This window comes from Ochotona princeps, chromosome 25 (assembly GCF_030435755.1).
Source record: "Ochotona princeps isolate mOchPri1 chromosome 25, mOchPri1.hap1, whole genome shotgun sequence".
Taxonomy (NCBI): domain Eukaryota; kingdom Metazoa; phylum Chordata; class Mammalia; order Lagomorpha; family Ochotonidae; genus Ochotona; species Ochotona princeps.
The window spans coordinates 261,843-280,018 of record NC_080856.1 but is presented as its reverse complement, the minus strand read 5'-3'; the positions used below and the strand labels follow the sequence as shown (position 1 = coordinate 280,018).

Below are 18,176 nucleotides of genomic sequence, written 5' to 3'. Positions count from 1 at the left end.
TTTTTTATAAGTGCCAATTATAACCACTAAACCAATTTCGCAGTCCAACTTGCAAGCGTGAGTTAAAGAAGTCCCGCCGTGAGCACATGGCTGCTGTGTTGGGCTGTTGTCCTGAGAGGTCGCTGCTATGACTGCCTTCAAGTCAGGCTGGATAGATCAGCACCATCTGTCTCAATTCCTCTCTGGATGGGAATCTAGGGCATGGACAGCTGTGTCATTGTTAAGGCTGAGGTTAAGATAAACCAAAAAGTTATATGCATAGATGTAAATCATTTTGCAAACATTAGAGGGAAAATGCTTCAAAACAGTTTTGGTCAAAAGTATTTTCATCACTAAGTACTTAGTTGGCTTCCTTGCCATTTGTTGTAAGACAACCATGAAAATGATCTTGTTACTATAAAAAAAACTTCCAAATTCTACTTCAGATCATTGCACTGTTAACATAATATGTATTACAGCGTTGCCTAAATGAATTTGCTCAGTTCATTTTGAAAACTGTAGTTGTAGAAATAATTTTTCTGATTGAGGGGCTGGTGTAATGGGTAAAGCCACCTGCTGTGAAACTAACATTCCCTGTGGATGCCAGTCCATGTCCCCGCTGCTCCACTTGCCATCCAGTTCTCTGCTGGTGGCTTGGGAAAAGCAGCTGCAGAGGGCTGCAGCACCAGAGCCTTTGTCATCTGCGTGGGAGACGCAGATGAAGCTCCCAACTCCTGGCTTCCTCGAGGCCAGCTGGGAAGTGAGTCAGCAGATGGAATTCTGCCTCCTTCCTTGCTTTCTCCTTTCTCTCTTCCCCTACTCTCAGTGTGTGTGTGTCTTCCTCACTGTAACACTGCCTTTCAAATAAATAAATAAAACTTTTTTAAAAATGCAAGGTAAAAACAATAATACTGAATCAAAGTACTCATTGGAAGTTCCAGTTCCACTAAATTCCAGCCATGTAATCTTGGGTAAGTTGCAGTTCTCAATTATAAAATGAAGATATTATTATAGTACCTAATCTGGGGATTGTTGTGAGTGTTGAATGAAATGATACTTTGAACACCATCCAGAGTAGAGTACTGTCTGGCACATATTAAATGCTTATGCGAGTGTCTGTTCATATTAGCATATAAGCAGCAAAAACTGTTTTTGCAGTTTGTCCTTAATTGGAGTAGTACATTGCCTGTTCAAACTAGGGAAGCATTTGGCAAAGGAGATGGTCTTCGCCGAAAATCCTTTTACAAATCTTGACATCTTAAACTAAATTAAAAGGCTTAAACAGAAATTAGAAGAACACTGAAAGGCAGTTATAGTTGGCAAGATACTGTTTGTCATAACACTGGCACGTGGTGTAAGTCTAATAAATGTTATTTATTGATAAAATGAAGGTCATTTGTATTCTGGGTTTCAGATTAGTTAGAAAGTAAATACTGTCAGGCTAATTGTTCATATCACGGGCATTTTATTTTGTCTTTGTGGTGGGTTGAGACAAAGGTGGACACTTACACAAGCTACCACAACTGCAAGATCCATAGTTTCCAAAAACAAGGCTTCGGGGCCCTGTGCGATAGCATAGTGGTTAAAGTCCTTGCCTTGCACGCACCAGGATCCCATATGGGTGCCGGTTCTAATTCCAGTGGCCTGCTTCCCATCCAGCTCCCTGCTTGTGGCCTGGGAAAGCAGTCAAGGACAGCCCAAAGCTTTGGGACCCTGCACCTGTTTGGGATACCTGGAGGAGGTTCCTGGCTTCTGATCTGTGCAACACCAGCCTTTGCAGTCACTTGGGGAGTGAATCATTGTATGGAAGATCTTGCTCTCTGTCTCTCCTCCTCTCTGTATCTGCCTTTCCAATTAAAATAAATAAATATTTAAAGCAAAGCAAAACAAAAACAAGCCTTCGGAGAAAGTGACCAAAGAAACATCAGCCTTGAAAAACCCTCGAAAGATGAGCCCTTAGCCAGCAGAGACAGCAGCTTGGGGTTAAATGGAAATCAGGTATCCAGTGACTTAAGTATGTTGTGTGAAGGATTGGCAAGCGTTAGTGTGCCATGAAGCTCCCCGAAGACCTCCTGTCCCATATGCTGCCGCTCATTGCTAGCCTTTGCTTTCCAATTTCTCTTTCCCATGTTGTGCTAGGTGGTTGGTAAATACCAGATCTCCTACCCATTCCATGTTCTATCTTCTTCAAAATGTCAGCTAATTGCCTTGTGGTAAAGCCATTCATTCATCCAAAAAAACAAAAATTGCTGATATTGTTGATATATGAACAGACATGTTTTAATTGGAATCTTCTGAATGTAGTGCTGAAGACATTATGAAGTATGAAGCTCACTGGAAAAAAAGTTTTGCGCCTCATTTTTCTCTTGTGAAGGTGTGTTCATATGCTTCCTTTTTTCTTGATGTACAATTTGTTTCTATTGAAATGGATGATTACTTGTCTGGTTAAGTGGTAATTTAACACTTTACTATTAGAATAGTTAATAAATGTTTTCATTTTAATATACATATAACATGAACATTACTACATATTTCCATGGGCTTACATGGTTGCTTTCTACTTTAAAATTTTATTTTGCTATGCAAATTATGAATACTATGTAAAATTAGTTTTTAATTGTTCTTTATTGGAAGCACAAATAGAGAAAAATTTCCTCTGACACGTTGTGATAGCACTTCCTAATAAACTCGATGCTTTGTTATAATTGCACTACAAATTTTGTAACCTGGACCTCGCACGATGGCTCAATGGCTAAGTCCTCACTTTGCAAATGCCAGGATTCCATATGGCACCAATTCATGTCCTGGCTGTGCCACTTCCTACCCAACAACCTACTTGTCACCTGGGAAAGCAATGGAAGGTAGCCCAAAGTCTTGGAACCCTGCATCTGCGTGGGAGACCTGGAAGAAGCTCACGTCTCTTGGCTGGGGCTCAGACTGCAGCCACTGTAGCCATCTGGGGAGTGAATCAGGAAATGGAAGATCTTTGTTTCTCCTTCTCTCTGTAAGTCTGATCTGCCTTTCCAATAAAAATAAATAATTTTTAAAAAAATCATAACTATACCATTAAAATAAACATTTAAAATCTTCATGTTTTGTTTTAACCCCTTTTCCTCATTATATATTTGAGTCTATGATATATATAGAGGTTCTATGATAGACATTTACATTTTGTACATGTATAAATATGCATCTAATCATGGTAATTATTAATTACTCATGTTGATTTTTAAATTTTTATTTTAGATTATGCTTTCATAGTTGATCAGTGTGAGAAGGATCGAGGGTCAGGGAAAAGTGGATGTGATCATTGTTTGCAAGTTTTCCATTTCTTGTATCTTGGGGGAGTGGGGAGAAAAGGGGAGAAGCCACACTCAGTCTCCCACCTGCCCCAGCACCCAGGAATGGAGAATGACCACCCAGGGTCCTGATGTGGCATACACTCCAAGGACTCTGCCCAGGTGATTTTGAAAGTCTGAAATGTTGTCGATCTCACTAATCCAAAAATGAGGGAACACTTTGAATGTCCATTGGCTGACATAGTCAACCTTAGAGTCTCCATTCGCCCTAATATTTGCTGTGACCATTGGGCTGGGACAGTTGTCCATTCTGTTCTGTTCTCTTTCTTCTGCTATGGTAACAGATGTCTTCTGTCACTGTCCTCTATGGGATCTGGGCCAGCTGTCCACTATTCCATCTTTTTCACTGAGGAGGACCAGTTCTCACAGGCAGGACCAAGAACCTGAGACTGGTGACCTGGACTCCACCATACCCTTCTGGTCCCCCCTGCCCCAGGGACTCATGGATCCAGCACCCACTGCACAAACAGACTCAGACCCAGGCCACAGGATCTAGACCCCACTGGACTCCTCAGCCCTGGAGCTCATGGACTTGGTATTCACCACACAAGCAGGCTTAACGACCCAGGCCAGGCGATCCAGGCCCCACTGGACTCGCATGCCCCCAGAACTCATGACCCAGTACTCACTGTGCACGCAGGTCTGAGGACCCAGACCAGGTGACCCAGACCCTGCCACACTCCGTCACATTTCCACCCCCAGGTTTCATGTGCCTGGCACCCACCACACATGTGGGCCCAAGGACCCAGGCCAGGTGACCTGGACCTCATCGGATTCCCCACCGGGTCCATGGACCCAGCACTCACTGCACAGCATACACATTAATTTTTTTAAAACTTCAGTATGATTTGAAGCACCATTTGAGTGGGGGGAAATGATTATAAAACTCACTCAGGTATCAAATTGTGTTTGAAAATTAAAACCATTTTTATGTCATCTGTTTCAAAATGCTTTCAAAGAGATGTTTTAGAATTGATATATGTTTACCAGGTTTATTGAATTTTTAAAAGTGTTGAAAAATGATCAGTTTCATGATTTTATATAGGAGAGTGATTTAATAAGTAATCTTAATGAAGAAACAATGATCATTTAAATAGGGATATATATTTTACACAATTTGACACTCAAAAGTAACTTCCCGACTAGCTGCTTAGCTGGCCATCTCGCAGTGATTGATCATCAGTGTCTTTTACTTTTTCCTCTTCTTTTTAGTACATGACCTGCATTTGCTGTTTAGGTTAGATCCTATGCATAGTCTTCTAAAATGTTTTAACATTTTAATTCATCTGATTTCAAAGGAACGTAAGTTTCAAAAGTCTAAGGTTCTTTGACTTAATTAGAGATGCAGTTGTTACTGTTTCAGATATTTCATTTATATTTTCTTACATTTAGTAATGATATACTACTCCATGAAATTTAAACTTTTCCATGCTTTGTTGAGTTCATTCATGTTTCATTTGTAGATGTTTAAATAAATTTAGCCCATATACTGAAAAACCTGGTTATTTCTGTCTGCTATATAATAGTTTATTTTTAAAAATGTTTCCTCAAGTTTGACTTTAATTTAGATGCTTAGAAATAACATCACATTTAGAAGCTTTGTTGTGGGATGTTCTAACATTGGGAAGTAAATTCTTGTGCCCGTTGATGTATTAAGGCATTAGAATTACATTAAGGGTTGTATGTGTGAAGCTGTTTCTTACAGGAGCTTAATCGATTCAACTGATGGCACTACATTATAGTTTAATAGTAATATAAACACATTATCTGTATGCAAACTGTTTTCATTACTGAGAAATCATTAAGGCATTAAGTTCTTGGAATTACAGCTGCATTGTATCATCAGATTGAATTTGTTTACACCATAGTACAGATGGCTAATGTTTCAGAAAGCTAGGGAAAGGAACCTAGCACAAATGCTATCTTTGGATAGTGTGTGTGTGTGTGTACACATGCATACACACAATCTTTTTCTGTGGTAATTATTTTCAATTAATATATTGTCTCCCCCCCACCCTCTTTAGCTACACTGAATTCTTAATAGATACACTTGGATTAAGCATGCTTCATTACTCTGGCTGCTTATTCAAACCACCTTCTCTGCCTGATGGAGAACCAACACTTGAATGTTGCTCTTCATGTCTTCAGATGTCAGTTCAGATGTCCCCTCTTTAGTAGTCTGTCTTACTGTGTCCCCTTATCTGACTTCCTGTTTCTCCGTCCTGCTTGTTATCTGACATTATTGAAACTTTTATTTTCTATCTCCACATTAGAATACAATCTCCACAGATCAAGGCCTTTCCCAGCATCCTTTGCACCATCTGGTATATAGTAGATGCCTGATAAATATGTCACAGATGACGTTTTGTCATAAAGATTTAACAGCAAGTGCTTCTACATAAAACTGTGTCCTTTTATTCCTGTGGTTGTGATAATGCAGTGACTATAATGTTCCTTTGTAGGTCGCTAAGTGGAATTCTGTGGATATAGTGTTTGCCTGTGTGTTACATCACTTGAGTATCTCTTCCTCTGTCCAAACAGGTGCTGGGTTGTGGTGCATTCGACTAGATTTCCCTAACCTGGTTAAACACTTTTACTCATCTGCAGTGATCTTTGCTTTGTGTTCTTGGTGTGGGGTTGCCACATAGTGTGATGAGAGTTGAGTACATAGCGATCTAATTTCCCACAGCTGTTTCTCAGTCCAGTTATGGTTCTGTGCCAAACCACGTACCAGCAACGGAGGCTTCCAAGCACTGCCGCCTCACCCGGGTACCCTGGTCTTGTCTAACACTCTTAGCCCCTGATGCCCTCTGACCTCTTAGTATCAACTTCCTTGACAGTGATTTTACCCGGAGCACCGGGAAAACATCCTGGCTTGATTCAGCCTTGCTTTAGATTCAAAAAGCAAAGTAAATTTCTGTTTACACGCATGTGTTTTTGTCTTTGAGTGAAAACAGCTTCCTACATCTGCTCAGCGAGTCATGGTGACTTAAGGTGCATGCAGTAAAGCAATATTCTAGAAAACTGTGCCTGCTGCTTTGTGTCAAAGGGTATTTCTACCCAGGCCCTCTCTTAAGAGAGGAGCAGCATTAGACACTTATAGTCATAAATGCTAGGTGTCTGGACTTTGTAATGCTTTAAAGAAATGTAAGATATGATTTATGAAAAATTCTCTTAAACAGTGACCTCCTTTATATTTCAACATTCCTTTTTAGCGTTTCATGTTTTATATCTATGCTAGCCTTTTAGAAGCATTTAGTCTATGGAAGGTTATTACAAGAGTGATGTTCCAACACGCAGGCCACTGTGTTTTGCTAGGGCTTCCTTCCTTTAATTCTGCTCACAAGCCCCTCCCGACTGCATATTAGGGTTACTTAGGGGATGTGTGCACTGGCCGTTGGGCACTGATTTATTATTAATTATTTTACTCTTATTTTAGCACTGAAATGCACTGACTTTATGTCATTTTTTGTGTGTTTGAACAATAAATATATAAAACATTAGCACCACTTCAGAAAATCCCCTTCTCCTACTTTGTGTTATGCCCTTTATTTTAAATTTTATTTTTTTCTTACCAGATGTTCAGACATCTCACCGATTATCTGAAGAGAATCCTCTCCAGAAGCCTATTTCAAACTTGAATGACTTCCAGGATTCCACAGACAGGAACTACTTCATTAAATTATGGCCCAAACTTTCAACCAAAAAAACACCAGTGGTAAGGGATGGAAAGAAGGGTTAAGGCTGCAACTGAGCCTTCTGCAGCATCAGACAAAAATGAGACTTCACGCTTTGAAACCAGTAACTCTTGCCCAAACTTTCCTCTCTCTGATATCAACCGAGGACACAAGTTGTCAGTTCTTTATACATCTCTTACAGTAGAAATAGATTCTGAAGATTTGGTAAGCATCCAGGCTCCCAGTGATAACTCCTCATTTAGCAAGGCTAGAAAAGCACCATGATCAGATTAATGCATAGAATGTGTATGATTTTAACTGTCTTGGTGAGTCCACTAAAAAGGGTCAGAGTTTTTAAACATTAATTTATTTTAAAAGTAGTGTTGGAGGGAGGGAGGGAGGAGGGGAGGGAAGGAGGAAGAAAGAGAGATTCCTCACTAGTTCACCCCCCAAATGGCTGGCACAGCCAGGACTGGGCCAGGGCAAGCCCAAGAGCCAGGAGCCTCCAGATGTTGTGCATGGGAAGGAGCCAAAGCACGTGGGCCATCCTCACTGCTCTCCCAGGCACATTAGCAGGAAGCTGGATCAGAAGTGAAGCAGGGGGCCCTGGTGCCATGGTCTAGCGGCTAAAGTCCTCGACTTGAATACGCTGGGATCCCATATGGGTGCCGGTAATAATCCCGGCAGCCCAGCTTTCCATCCAGCTCCCTGCTTGTGGCCTGGGAAAGCAGTTGAGGGCACCCAGAAGCCTTGGGACCCTGCACCCGCGTGGGAGACCTGGAGGAGGTTCCTGGCTCCTGGCTTAGGATCGGCTTCGGATCGGCTGTTGCAGTTACTTGGGGAGTGAATCATCGGACAGAAGATCTTCCTCTCCTCCTCCTCTTCTGTGTATATCTGACTCCAATAAAAATAAATAAATCTTAAAAAAAAAAAGAAATTTCAGTCTTTATAAAAACATTTTGTTTATAATCCTTTGAACAAATATCTGTTTGGTTCTTTAGTAAGAAAGGAATGATTGTAGTTATTTCAATCATTGGGCATATTTTTAACATCACAATAACTTTCTGATTATATTTCTTTGTCCAGGAAAAAGATTCTATCCACAGACAATATGAGACAGCCCGGCAGGCCCTCATGGGAAAGACACCCCCTGGTCACATATTCTTATTTCAAAGGTAGTAGTTTCTTATATTTATTGATACCGGAATGACTTTTGGTTGATTTTTCTGGTGTACATATATAACAATGAATCTTAAATCCTTAAAAGAAGCAGAAGCTTTTGGACTAACATTGACCCCACTGTTCAGTAGAAATCCAGTTCCTGAGTTGAGTTTCCTTCTCTTAATATATTTTTTAAAGGTATAATATATCAATAGCTACCAGAAGCTGGCATTTTTTTCTTTTGCAGACTGCGAAGAATAGCATTTCTGGTGGTGTTTGCATATAAATATTAGCCTTTCCCAAGGCTGTTGCTGATTGAAGCTTAATTATACCCTGTTGAGAACCTTATACTCGTCTGTCACAGCTCTAAAGCAATAGGAAGCAGTTATTTGTGGGATCATTTGTTTAATGTCCCTTTTCTGTGTTAGACTGTAAATTCTCTGAGGCTAGGAACCATTGTATATTAATTCATGAATTCATAGTTGTCACTATGCAGTGTTTCCCTTATTGCATACCAGATAAGTAAAGTCTCCATGGATGTTAGTGGCCATAATGATTATTCCATTAATAACAATTATTTAGAAACCGTTTTTCAGCTAACAAAACTCTTAATACAAATTAAAGAAGGCATTTGGCTATTTTTCCGCTACTATATCAGAAACAGGAATTACTTTTCTCCATGTTGGTAGATCATCTTTGGATCAACAATTTCAGAAGATGGCCAAACTTGAACCTGGGGCCCGTGTGCCCACTGACCAGCAGCAAATTGTGCCTGTTCAAACAAGGATGTATGGCTGTATGGCCTCAGGATTTGAAATATGAGCTCCAAACTGATCCTTACAGGGGGAGAGAGGTGTTTCACACCAGCTTGCGTGCTGATGCTGCAGCTGGGCAGCTTTGACAAGATGGCTGAGCAAGTCTGAGATGGATTATAGCTGGATTTACTCCCTCACAACATTGAGTGTTTCTTTTCCTTTAAAGTCACTCTGAGAGAACAGACATACATTTAATTATTATGAATAGGTGAAAAGAGAATAGCTTCCATTAGGATTTAGAGTATATTGGAGTTTTTAGAACTATTTCAGGTATCATGTTAAAACATTAATTATTAACAACATTGGGAAGCACCTATTTCAGTTTTTCTAGCAGCTAATAAATTACTGGACCTAACATAGTAAGTATACTAGGATTTACAAGCACATACAAACCATAAGGAAGATGATTTGCCTGTATAAAAGGTTTTTAATATAGAAAGAATACTAAAGTATCCAAATTTGCCTAATCTTCAAATCAGAATGTAATTATTTGGGAGTGACTGGGCCTACAGGTAAAGTCAGCACAGGAAAAAATACAAATGAAGCCAAAGCACACCTTAAAAAGCAGCGTTTAAGAAAGGCTTGCATTCAGCAAGGCTCAGGTTAGGGTAGTGTCCACGCTGGGAATTAGTTGAATATTCAGAAAGGCTGAGGTTCGCAGTGGAGCTTAAGAGTTACTCATTTTCCTTCCCTGTTTTGGAAGATCTTGGAACAATCATGACTCAGATGTGTGATGGTGGTAGGAGCATAGACTCTAGTAACTTGATTATAATGATCTTAGAATTAACAAAACGTCACCACGAGATGGAGTTGTGTGCCACATTGTCATTTTTAACCAGTAGCAGTTAACCAATAGCAGGAGCTCAGAAGCTGAGGTTTATTGCTACATAAACAGGGAGCTGAACAGCCTCAGATCTTCCTTGCCAGCTACTCTCTGCCAGATCCAGTGTTGCATGTGCAATCAAGATCATGCCAGACAAGTCTAGGATGTATTAGGGAGTCCTTACTAACCAAGCTTGGTGAAAACAGAACACACTAGAAATTAGCAAATGGCAAGTCCATATGGCAATCCAGTCGGAATCAAAACCCCAAGAGGAAGAAATGGTCCATCCATTAGACTGAAGACCTATATCCAAGCTCTCCCAGCAACAGAAGTTATCCTAAGAGACATGCAGCAAACAGCCTGGACACACTTACAAAGCTACAGACATTCACCTTTCCCTGGCTTCTCTGCCCACATTCCATCACTGCTAGGCCTCACCTCTCCTGGAACTCTTGAAAGTACACAAAGTAGAAATACAAAGATCTTAGCATTAACATCTTCCCTGACTTGCCCAAGCAGTGAACAGAGGGTGAGGAATACAGACATACAGTGGCCATGCTCAGGGGCCAACTGTCCCTGTATGTCTGTCCACGGGAGGCCAGAAAGCAGGCAGGTACTGGGGAGGCCAAGAGTGGGAGTGCCAAAGTGTTGGAAGCATGCGACCAAGAGAGTGAACCTCTCCCTATCACAGGCCTTTATGGAGGTTGGCAGGGTGCGTGGTTAAGCAACAATGCAATACAGTACCCTCTCAGGTTCCAGGTGATGATAGGTGAGTGTCACAGGTGGGCAGAGGGATCACATGGGTGGGGGTGGGAAGTAGCTTCCAAGCTGGGACCCTGAACTAGCTGCCTAGGAACACAACACCAGCAACTAACGCAGCCTTCCAAGTATATGTCTCTGAGTGTCCATATTACATTATTCAAAATACATTTTACTGGAGTTTGCTTCTAGGTGGGGCATAATGGGCACGTTGGCAATCAGTTAAGATGGATGTTATTGCTTGGGACCATGCAGGGTCCTTTGTATTTTTTAATTTAATTTCCAATTTCAGAGGTCCAGTACCAGTGCCTGTACATGATTTCACAACTTTAGAAGAACTAAAGAAAAGTTTTGACCTTTGTGAAGAGTATTTTAAACCTCCCTTTGGATTATATTCCGAAAAGAGGTGAGTTCAGCATTTTTGGATGGAATTGGTTATTTTTGCTGGTTAAAATCAAGATGTGCATTCATAGGCTTCAGAGAAACCCTAAGACTGGGAAACAAGGCACCTTGTCCCTCTGTGGAATCTGAAAGAAGTAGACCATGAGAATTTAAACAAATATTGAATAAACTTTCAATAAATAAGAAAAACACTGAAAATACATTAAGATATTCTGTTGATGAAATTATGGGTAATTTATCCTCTTATTTTCAACAATGAGCATGCTTATAATTTTTGAAGTATTACTGGAACTTTTTAAAGTTATTTTAAAAGTCTGGCAAACAAAGGACTGTTCTGGGAGGGTGCTGCGTCGTCATGAGAGCAGCAGTTATTAAAATGAGCAATGCTTTCCATCATGTCTGACTTTTATTGTTGTGATGTTTTATGTTTCCTTTCCTAAGATATGCTGCAGAATAATCATTCCCTCTAGGTATTCTTATTTCACTAGATAGGAGAGACCCTGGCAATGTAGTTAAATTAGCTTTCAGCAATGAGGTTGAAATTATGGGTCTCTGAGTATGTGCTTAAACTCTGCAGTTTTAGGCCAGTAATGTAGACTGGTGGAAACACAGTAAGAAAGGAAAAACAAATCTCCAATAGGCCATAGGCTTATAGATCATCTGTTTCCATGGCGAAAAAAACCTGCCACTCAAAACTTACACTTGGTGTGTGGTCGTACATGTGTCTTTCAATTCTACCTTCATACTTCCAACTTTCAAAGAATACTCATCTAACACTTTGATACAAATGACAAGCAATGTTTTCAAAGGCAGAACTTGCTCTGTGATCCCTTTTCTGGTACGTGTTTTAAATACAGACAAATTGTTTACCCAAAATAGAGCACTGAAACATGGGTCATGAGTGGAACTGCACCCCCCCAAATTCATATGTTGGCGTCTAAACCCTAGGATTTTGGAATGTGATCTTATTTGAAACAGGGTCATTGCAATGAGTTAGGTGAGGTCATGTTGGCATGGAATAGCCTTTTGCAGTGTGACTGCTCCTTTTTATAAAAGAGGAAATTTGGACATACACACACCTGGGGACTCCAGGTGGTGATGAAGTTGAGACTGGAATGACAATCTTGATATTGGAGATCAAGAAGAGCAGAGGCAGCCATGGGCCTCACAGCCTCAGGAGGAGCCAGCTCTGCCGACACCACCATGTCAGGCTTCAAGCTGCTTAGTTCATGGTCCCTCATATGGCAAAACCTTGCAAAAACAATACAATATATGCTCAAAGCCCAGGCATATTTTTCTGTCTGCATTCTCGCTATGTTTTCTTTTATACTTAATAGATGTGGTACTTGGGTACTCTATCGATATATTGATATAATTTTGTATTATGCAGTCCACAAAAGAAGAAAGAGCATCTTCATGCGTCTGTGATTTAAGGTCAAAGATTTAGCCCATAAAATGTAAATGCATCTAAGGCTATGTTTAGGGTGAAAGACGCAGTCTAGACATAATCTACAAAGCTGATCCCATGCATGGGTTAATAGTGCTATTTTCCCATGGTAAGAAGCAAAGGAAAGGTTTTTTTCTTTTTCTTTCAATTGCTGTGAAATCCAGACATTGGCGATGTTGGGCTCAGTTTAGACTTCTCTCGGAAGTACTTCTTGGACAAAGTCAGTTACCCTGTATAAGGAGCAAGAAAGTTGGAAATAAGATTTCCTAGGGATGTGAATGCGCGGCATAAAGGGAATCCAGCAGTCTGTGAGGAGGGTCCTACAGTTACTGTCCCATAAAAAGAAGACAGACCCAAGGACAGATCCCATGATGGTGGGAAGCATCTGTTCCCCATCCTGTCCAACCACTATTGTTGGTCTTCAGGAAGCCGTTAGAATTTCTCCACCACTTGGTACAAATTGCCAAAATGCGGAAGGAGAATCCTGGGTACACACTCTGTCTCTTGGGAATATTGGTACCTCCTGCCAGTGGCTGCAGTTGATTAGGAAACCCAGGTCCAATGGTAGGCAAGTGTCCATGCTAAGCAGTAGAAGGAGTTTCCAGGGAAGCTGGCTCTGGATTCCCAAGTGCAACCAAGCACTGTGACCTCAGCTTACTGTTTGGATATTATATGGACAATGTGAGGGACTCACTCACATTAGACCTAGCACTTTCGGTATGCCTATCCCACATCTCCTCCTGAATCAAACACGAACTTACATCTTCAGTTACACAAGGCTCCTAGTAAAAGAACCCTGCACTCTTCAGGACGCTCTGTGTCCAGTCTTACTATCATTCTGGTAGATGGAAACACCCTCAGTTAAATGTAGGCTTCATATTGTATAGTCCTAATAACATCAGCCTTTGCTACTGACATGAGCCTAAGCTAAAAGTGGAGTGTGAAAAAGTAGCTTCCAAGCTGGTGACCCTGAACAGCTGCCTAGGAACACAGCAGCTTCTCAAGTGATTTTTTTTCCCTGTTAGAAGTAGTGCAGTAGATGGCCCTGCGGCGTGGCCTAGCAGCTAAAGTCCTCACTTTGAATGCACCGGGATCCCATATGGGTGCCAGTTCTAATCCTGGCAGCCCCACTTCCCATCCAGCTCCCTGCTTGTGGCCTGGGGAAGCAGTCAAGGATGGCTCAAAGCCTTGGAACCCTGCACCCGTGTGGGAGACCTGGAAGAAGTTCCTGGTTCCCGGCTTTGGATCAGCTCAGCACCGGCCGTTGTGGCCACTTAGGGAGTGAATCATCGGCCGGAAGATCTTCCTCTCTGTCTCTCCTCCTTTCTGTCTCTCCTCCTATCTGTATATCTGACTTTGTGATAAAAATAAACAAATCTTTTTTAAAAAAAGAAAAGAAATAGTAGAGACATATGTGTAAATTATTATGTGCCTTGATAAAGGTGATTAAATCATAGGCATAAATCTGTGGCCATTAATAGCATCTCAAAAAGATCTTTGTGTTTCTCTAGCGACAAAGACATACATTCCTCCACAAAATACCCTGGGTTATTTCAGTCATTTGCATGGAACAAAGAAGTGTGTCTTCAGCTCTCAGAGGGCAGCAATTTTTCCCATCCAGGATCGGGATTAAGTGATGGTGATACAGACCAGGCCTTCAAAGGTATGTGTTTTCCTTACATGGTTCTGTGAATGTGTGTTCTACCTATATATGGTTCCCACTGTCTTTCTGTTTCCGATAGATATTAATTAAATGAGTGTTTTAAATCAGAGGAAGGTTATGTTATTTTGTCTCCAATTGCTATAGGTGAGAAACAAGTTCAAAAGGATTGAAAATATGCCCAGAGTGCTTGGCTCCTTAGAGAGGTAGCTGCTGGTCTACCCACTGAACAACACTACCTGCAGGGACTTGGCTGAGGGCCACATGCCGGAAGAGGTCTTGGTAACTTGGGCTGCATCCAGTGACGGCGAGAAGAAGCACAAAGGGTTGCAACTTGCTTTTCAGTGGTTCGTTGTGGAGGTTTGGAAGAATGCTGATGATTTTGGATTTGTTCTTTTCTTGCCCCTTATTCCCAAAGAACCACTTTTGTAGGCACATATTCAGACAGGGCCAGAAGAATGGATTTTCAGTGTCAGTGTATGTATGTAATTTTGAGTGATGACTTTGAAGAATGTGGGGGAAATGGGAAAAGAGGAAGTAACCTAGGTGTCAGGATAGACGATGAAGTTCTGGGAGTAACTAACAGAAGAAGGATTAGGTTGTGAGAATTTTCCAGAACCTGGATACCAGTCACCTTTTGTAGCCTTTGGTAGATGTTCTCCCTGAGTCCAGAAGTGGTTGTTCTGCCTGATGTTGCTTGCAGAAGTGATCAACAAACTCAACAAACTAAAAAGAAAACACAGATTTCTTTGACTATCCAGGATGAGAAGGTGCAGTGGATGGCACCTCCAAAAGGGACAAGTTGGCAAAGCAAGCATCTTCCAACCAATTTAGAAGCATACTCCCTCTTCGACTGTGGTTTTATTCAGGGCAACTGGCCAAAACATGATCTTTTCAAGGCTTGTACTTATGAAGGACATAAACAGTAAGGATTGGAATTCCAACACCAAAGTTCTAGGAAATAATCTCCAGTAGGCCTTTATGTCATTTCACAAAAAGGTAGCAAGTGTTCTAAGGAGCTTCTTCAAAGGTGTGGCCCTTGATATGGCAGAATATGGCATCAAGGCTCTGCTCCCCCAGGGCCTCTGGTCTGTGCTCTGATCTCATTGCATCTTTTTTTATTCTGAAACTCCTATAAAGTTATTTTAGCTAGTCTCTGGTTGTCTATTAAATGTTTCCATGGGCTGAGAGGGACAGGAGTGTCATAGTCAGCCTATTGTTGATGTGTTTCTATGGTGGTTTTCTTAGCAACTGCATCTTACTCTGGGCTTTAGGTAAATTAAACTTTCATATCTTTTTCACAAAAACTGCCAAGCTATATTTCTATCATCCATTATATGTCAGGCAATTTCTTTTCACACAAATGCAACTTTTGTTTCTATGTTTTGTCATTCAAATTTTATTGATTACATCATTTAGGGTCTTGATTCAACCCCCATAGTCACTATTTCATATTTTGTAAAATATGATCACTTTTTGGCCTTTTTACTAAGACCAAGTGTGAAATCTGTACACCCAAAATTCATGCCGTCTATGCATTTGCCATCACAGCACCCGGGTCTTGGTGGTTGGTATTATCTTGTGTTGAATCTCTGGAGCCTCAACTCCAGGGACACTCTACCCTGTATGTGACTTCTTCTCACATCCCTCTAATGTATTCTCGCAGAAACCTTGGTAAGTGGCCTACAGAAACAGAGATTTGAGCACACTGTGTCAGCAATATTTTGAGTCCAGAGGTCAGTAAGCTTTCTGTAAAGGACCAAACAGTAAATGCTCTTGGCTTTGTGGGCCATGCCGGATCTTTTGGAGCTATTCAGCTCTACCATTATACAGTGAGAGCACTCACTGATAATATCTAAGTCGTGAGAATTGGCTGGCCTACAATAAAACTTTATGAGAACAGGTTTCAGGTTAGATTTGGCCCATGAATCATTTTTATTGACTGCTGCCTCAATAAAAGGGGAAATTAATTTGAAATAATTGTCCTTTGCAAATCTACTCTAATATTCACCATTCACCAAGTTTTCTAAATATACAACCATTATTTAATAAACTGAAAGTTGCTAAGATTCAAAGTCAGATGTGTCTGTTTTTGAACAGCATTAGTATTTATCTCCAGTAATTTTCTCACTGTCAATTAATTTGTAAAGGTTGGATAGCCAAAAAATTGTTTATGGGTCTGGCCCAGTAGCCTAGTGGCTGAAGTGCTCACCTTGCATGCACTGGGATCCTATATGGACAATAGTTTCTGTCCCAGCTACTCTACCCATCCAGCTCCCTGTTTCTGATGTGGGAAAGCAGTCAAGGACTGCCCAAAGCCTTGGGACCCTGCACCCACATGGGAGACCCAGAGGAAGTTCCTGGCTCCTAACTTCAGATAAGCTCAGCTCTAGCCATTGCAGCTACTTGGGGAGTGAACCAGGGGATGGAAGATCATTCTCTTTGTCTCTCCTCTCTGCAAATCTGACTTCCCAATAAAGATAAATAAATAAATCTTAAAAATTATTTCTTCAAATAATTTTAGCAGTCTTTGATATCATTTATTTGATTGTGTAAACTTGAACTGAGAAAGGAGGGCTACTTCTCTACTGTCTTCTTTGTTACGCATGGCTGTTATTTTCTTTAATGTTTGCCCTACCTTCCTCAGTTTATTTATTTATATGTATATTTCTGTGGTTAAGAAGAAAAGCAGCAAGGAGAAGCTTTTCTTTTGGTCCTTAGTTAACATAGCACTGAATCAAGCAGTGTGCCATTCTTGCTCTCTGAATGTATCTTGAGGAGGTAAATTTTCCATTTTATGTTGTATCAATATTGTTTGACCAAAAGATTCAGGTATCATGATCTTATAAACCATTCCTGGGCCCGGCGGCGTGGCCTAGCGGCTAAAGTCCTCGCCTTGAAAGCCCCGGGATCCCACGTGGGTGCCGGTTCTAATCCTGGCAGCTCCAATTCCCATCCAGCTCCCTGCTTGTGGCCTGGGAAAGCAGTCGAGGACAGCCCGATGCATTGGGACCCTGCACCCGCGCGGGAGACCTGGAGGAGGTTCCAGGTTCCTGGCTTTGGATCGGCACACAACGGCCGTTGCAGCTCACTTGGGGAGTGAATCATCGGATGGAGGATCTTCCTCTCTGTCTCTCCTCTATGTATATCTGACTTTGTAATAAAATAAATAAATCTTTAAAAAAAAAAATTCCTTTTTCTCACTCCTTGTAGGTTCCTGCTTCCCTTAATCCATGTTGTACTGGTTTCTCACCAATAAGAATGATGTTTTCCCTATGGCCAGAATGCTGCCATCTTCCGTCTCTGTGTTCCAAACTCCTGCTTCTCCCAGATAGCTTGCTGCTTGGTGAACAACAGAGGACATTGGATGTAGTTTCTCTAGGAAGGAGCTCAGCCTACCTGTGTTTGCGTGTGTGTGCACTGAATCAACTTGAGTATGAGTAGGAAAGAGTATGGCATGAGCCATCACTAGGACGGACATTGTAAGAATATGGTGAGACAGCCTCAGAGTCAGTGCTTGGTGTCCAGTCATGGATCTGATGTCTTCTATTTCATCCCCTGTTTTCTTCTAAGTTGTTTAATTCTTAATTTGTCATTAGTTAATTCTAAAAAATTATTCCGGTGTTTACATGGAGCAATATTTACTTTCTGTGTTTAGCATACCTAGAGGATTAAACTGTATTACTTTTGTGTTTTTATTGTTTTATAGCACTACATGTACAAAAATCCTTTCTACCTGAAGAGTCTGTCCAACACAGAAGACCCTCAGTCATAGTGATCAGTCGCCCAGGTTCCAACACCAAGCCAACCCTGCCTCCAATCCCTCATGGCCGTAAGTGGACTAGTGATTAATGCCTTACAGGAAACTTGCTCTGATAACAATCAGTCCTTTTCAGTCGGTTTTTTTTTTTTCCTGGCCGTGGATCCCAGCTATTTCTCGCTCAACAAACTACCTACGAAAGAGTGTTCTGCTTGCCTTAATTATTTCAATTAATTTCTTTTGTGATTCTCTATTAGTGTCTTTCATTTATTTCTTTTTATTTTTCTTAAATGTGGGCTGTCCTTAGCTTTTAAAAATGTCATGTCAGTTCTCT

The 18,176-nt window shown here is 41.0% G+C and overlaps 1 protein-coding gene across 1 annotated transcript in view; it reads left to right on the top strand.

Annotated features, from left to right (window-relative positions):
• LRGUK (leucine rich repeats and guanylate kinase domain containing) overlaps nt 1–17,969 on the top strand; it is an 89,172-nt gene extending 71,203 nt beyond the window's left edge. Inside the window, exons 16-20 of the mRNA XM_058681259.1 lie at nt 6,917–7,056; nt 8,102–8,190; nt 10,866–10,979; nt 13,934–14,085; nt 17,792–17,969. Of these exons, the coding sequence (XP_058537242.1) occupies nt 6,917–7,056; nt 8,102–8,190; nt 10,866–10,979; nt 13,934–14,085; nt 17,792–17,934 (638 nt within the window). The 3' untranslated portion in view covers nt 17,935–17,969. The remainder of the gene's footprint in view (nt 1–6,916; nt 7,057–8,101; nt 8,191–10,865; nt 10,980–13,933; nt 14,086–17,791) is intronic.
• The last annotated feature ends 207 nt before the right edge of the window (nt 17,970–18,176 follow it).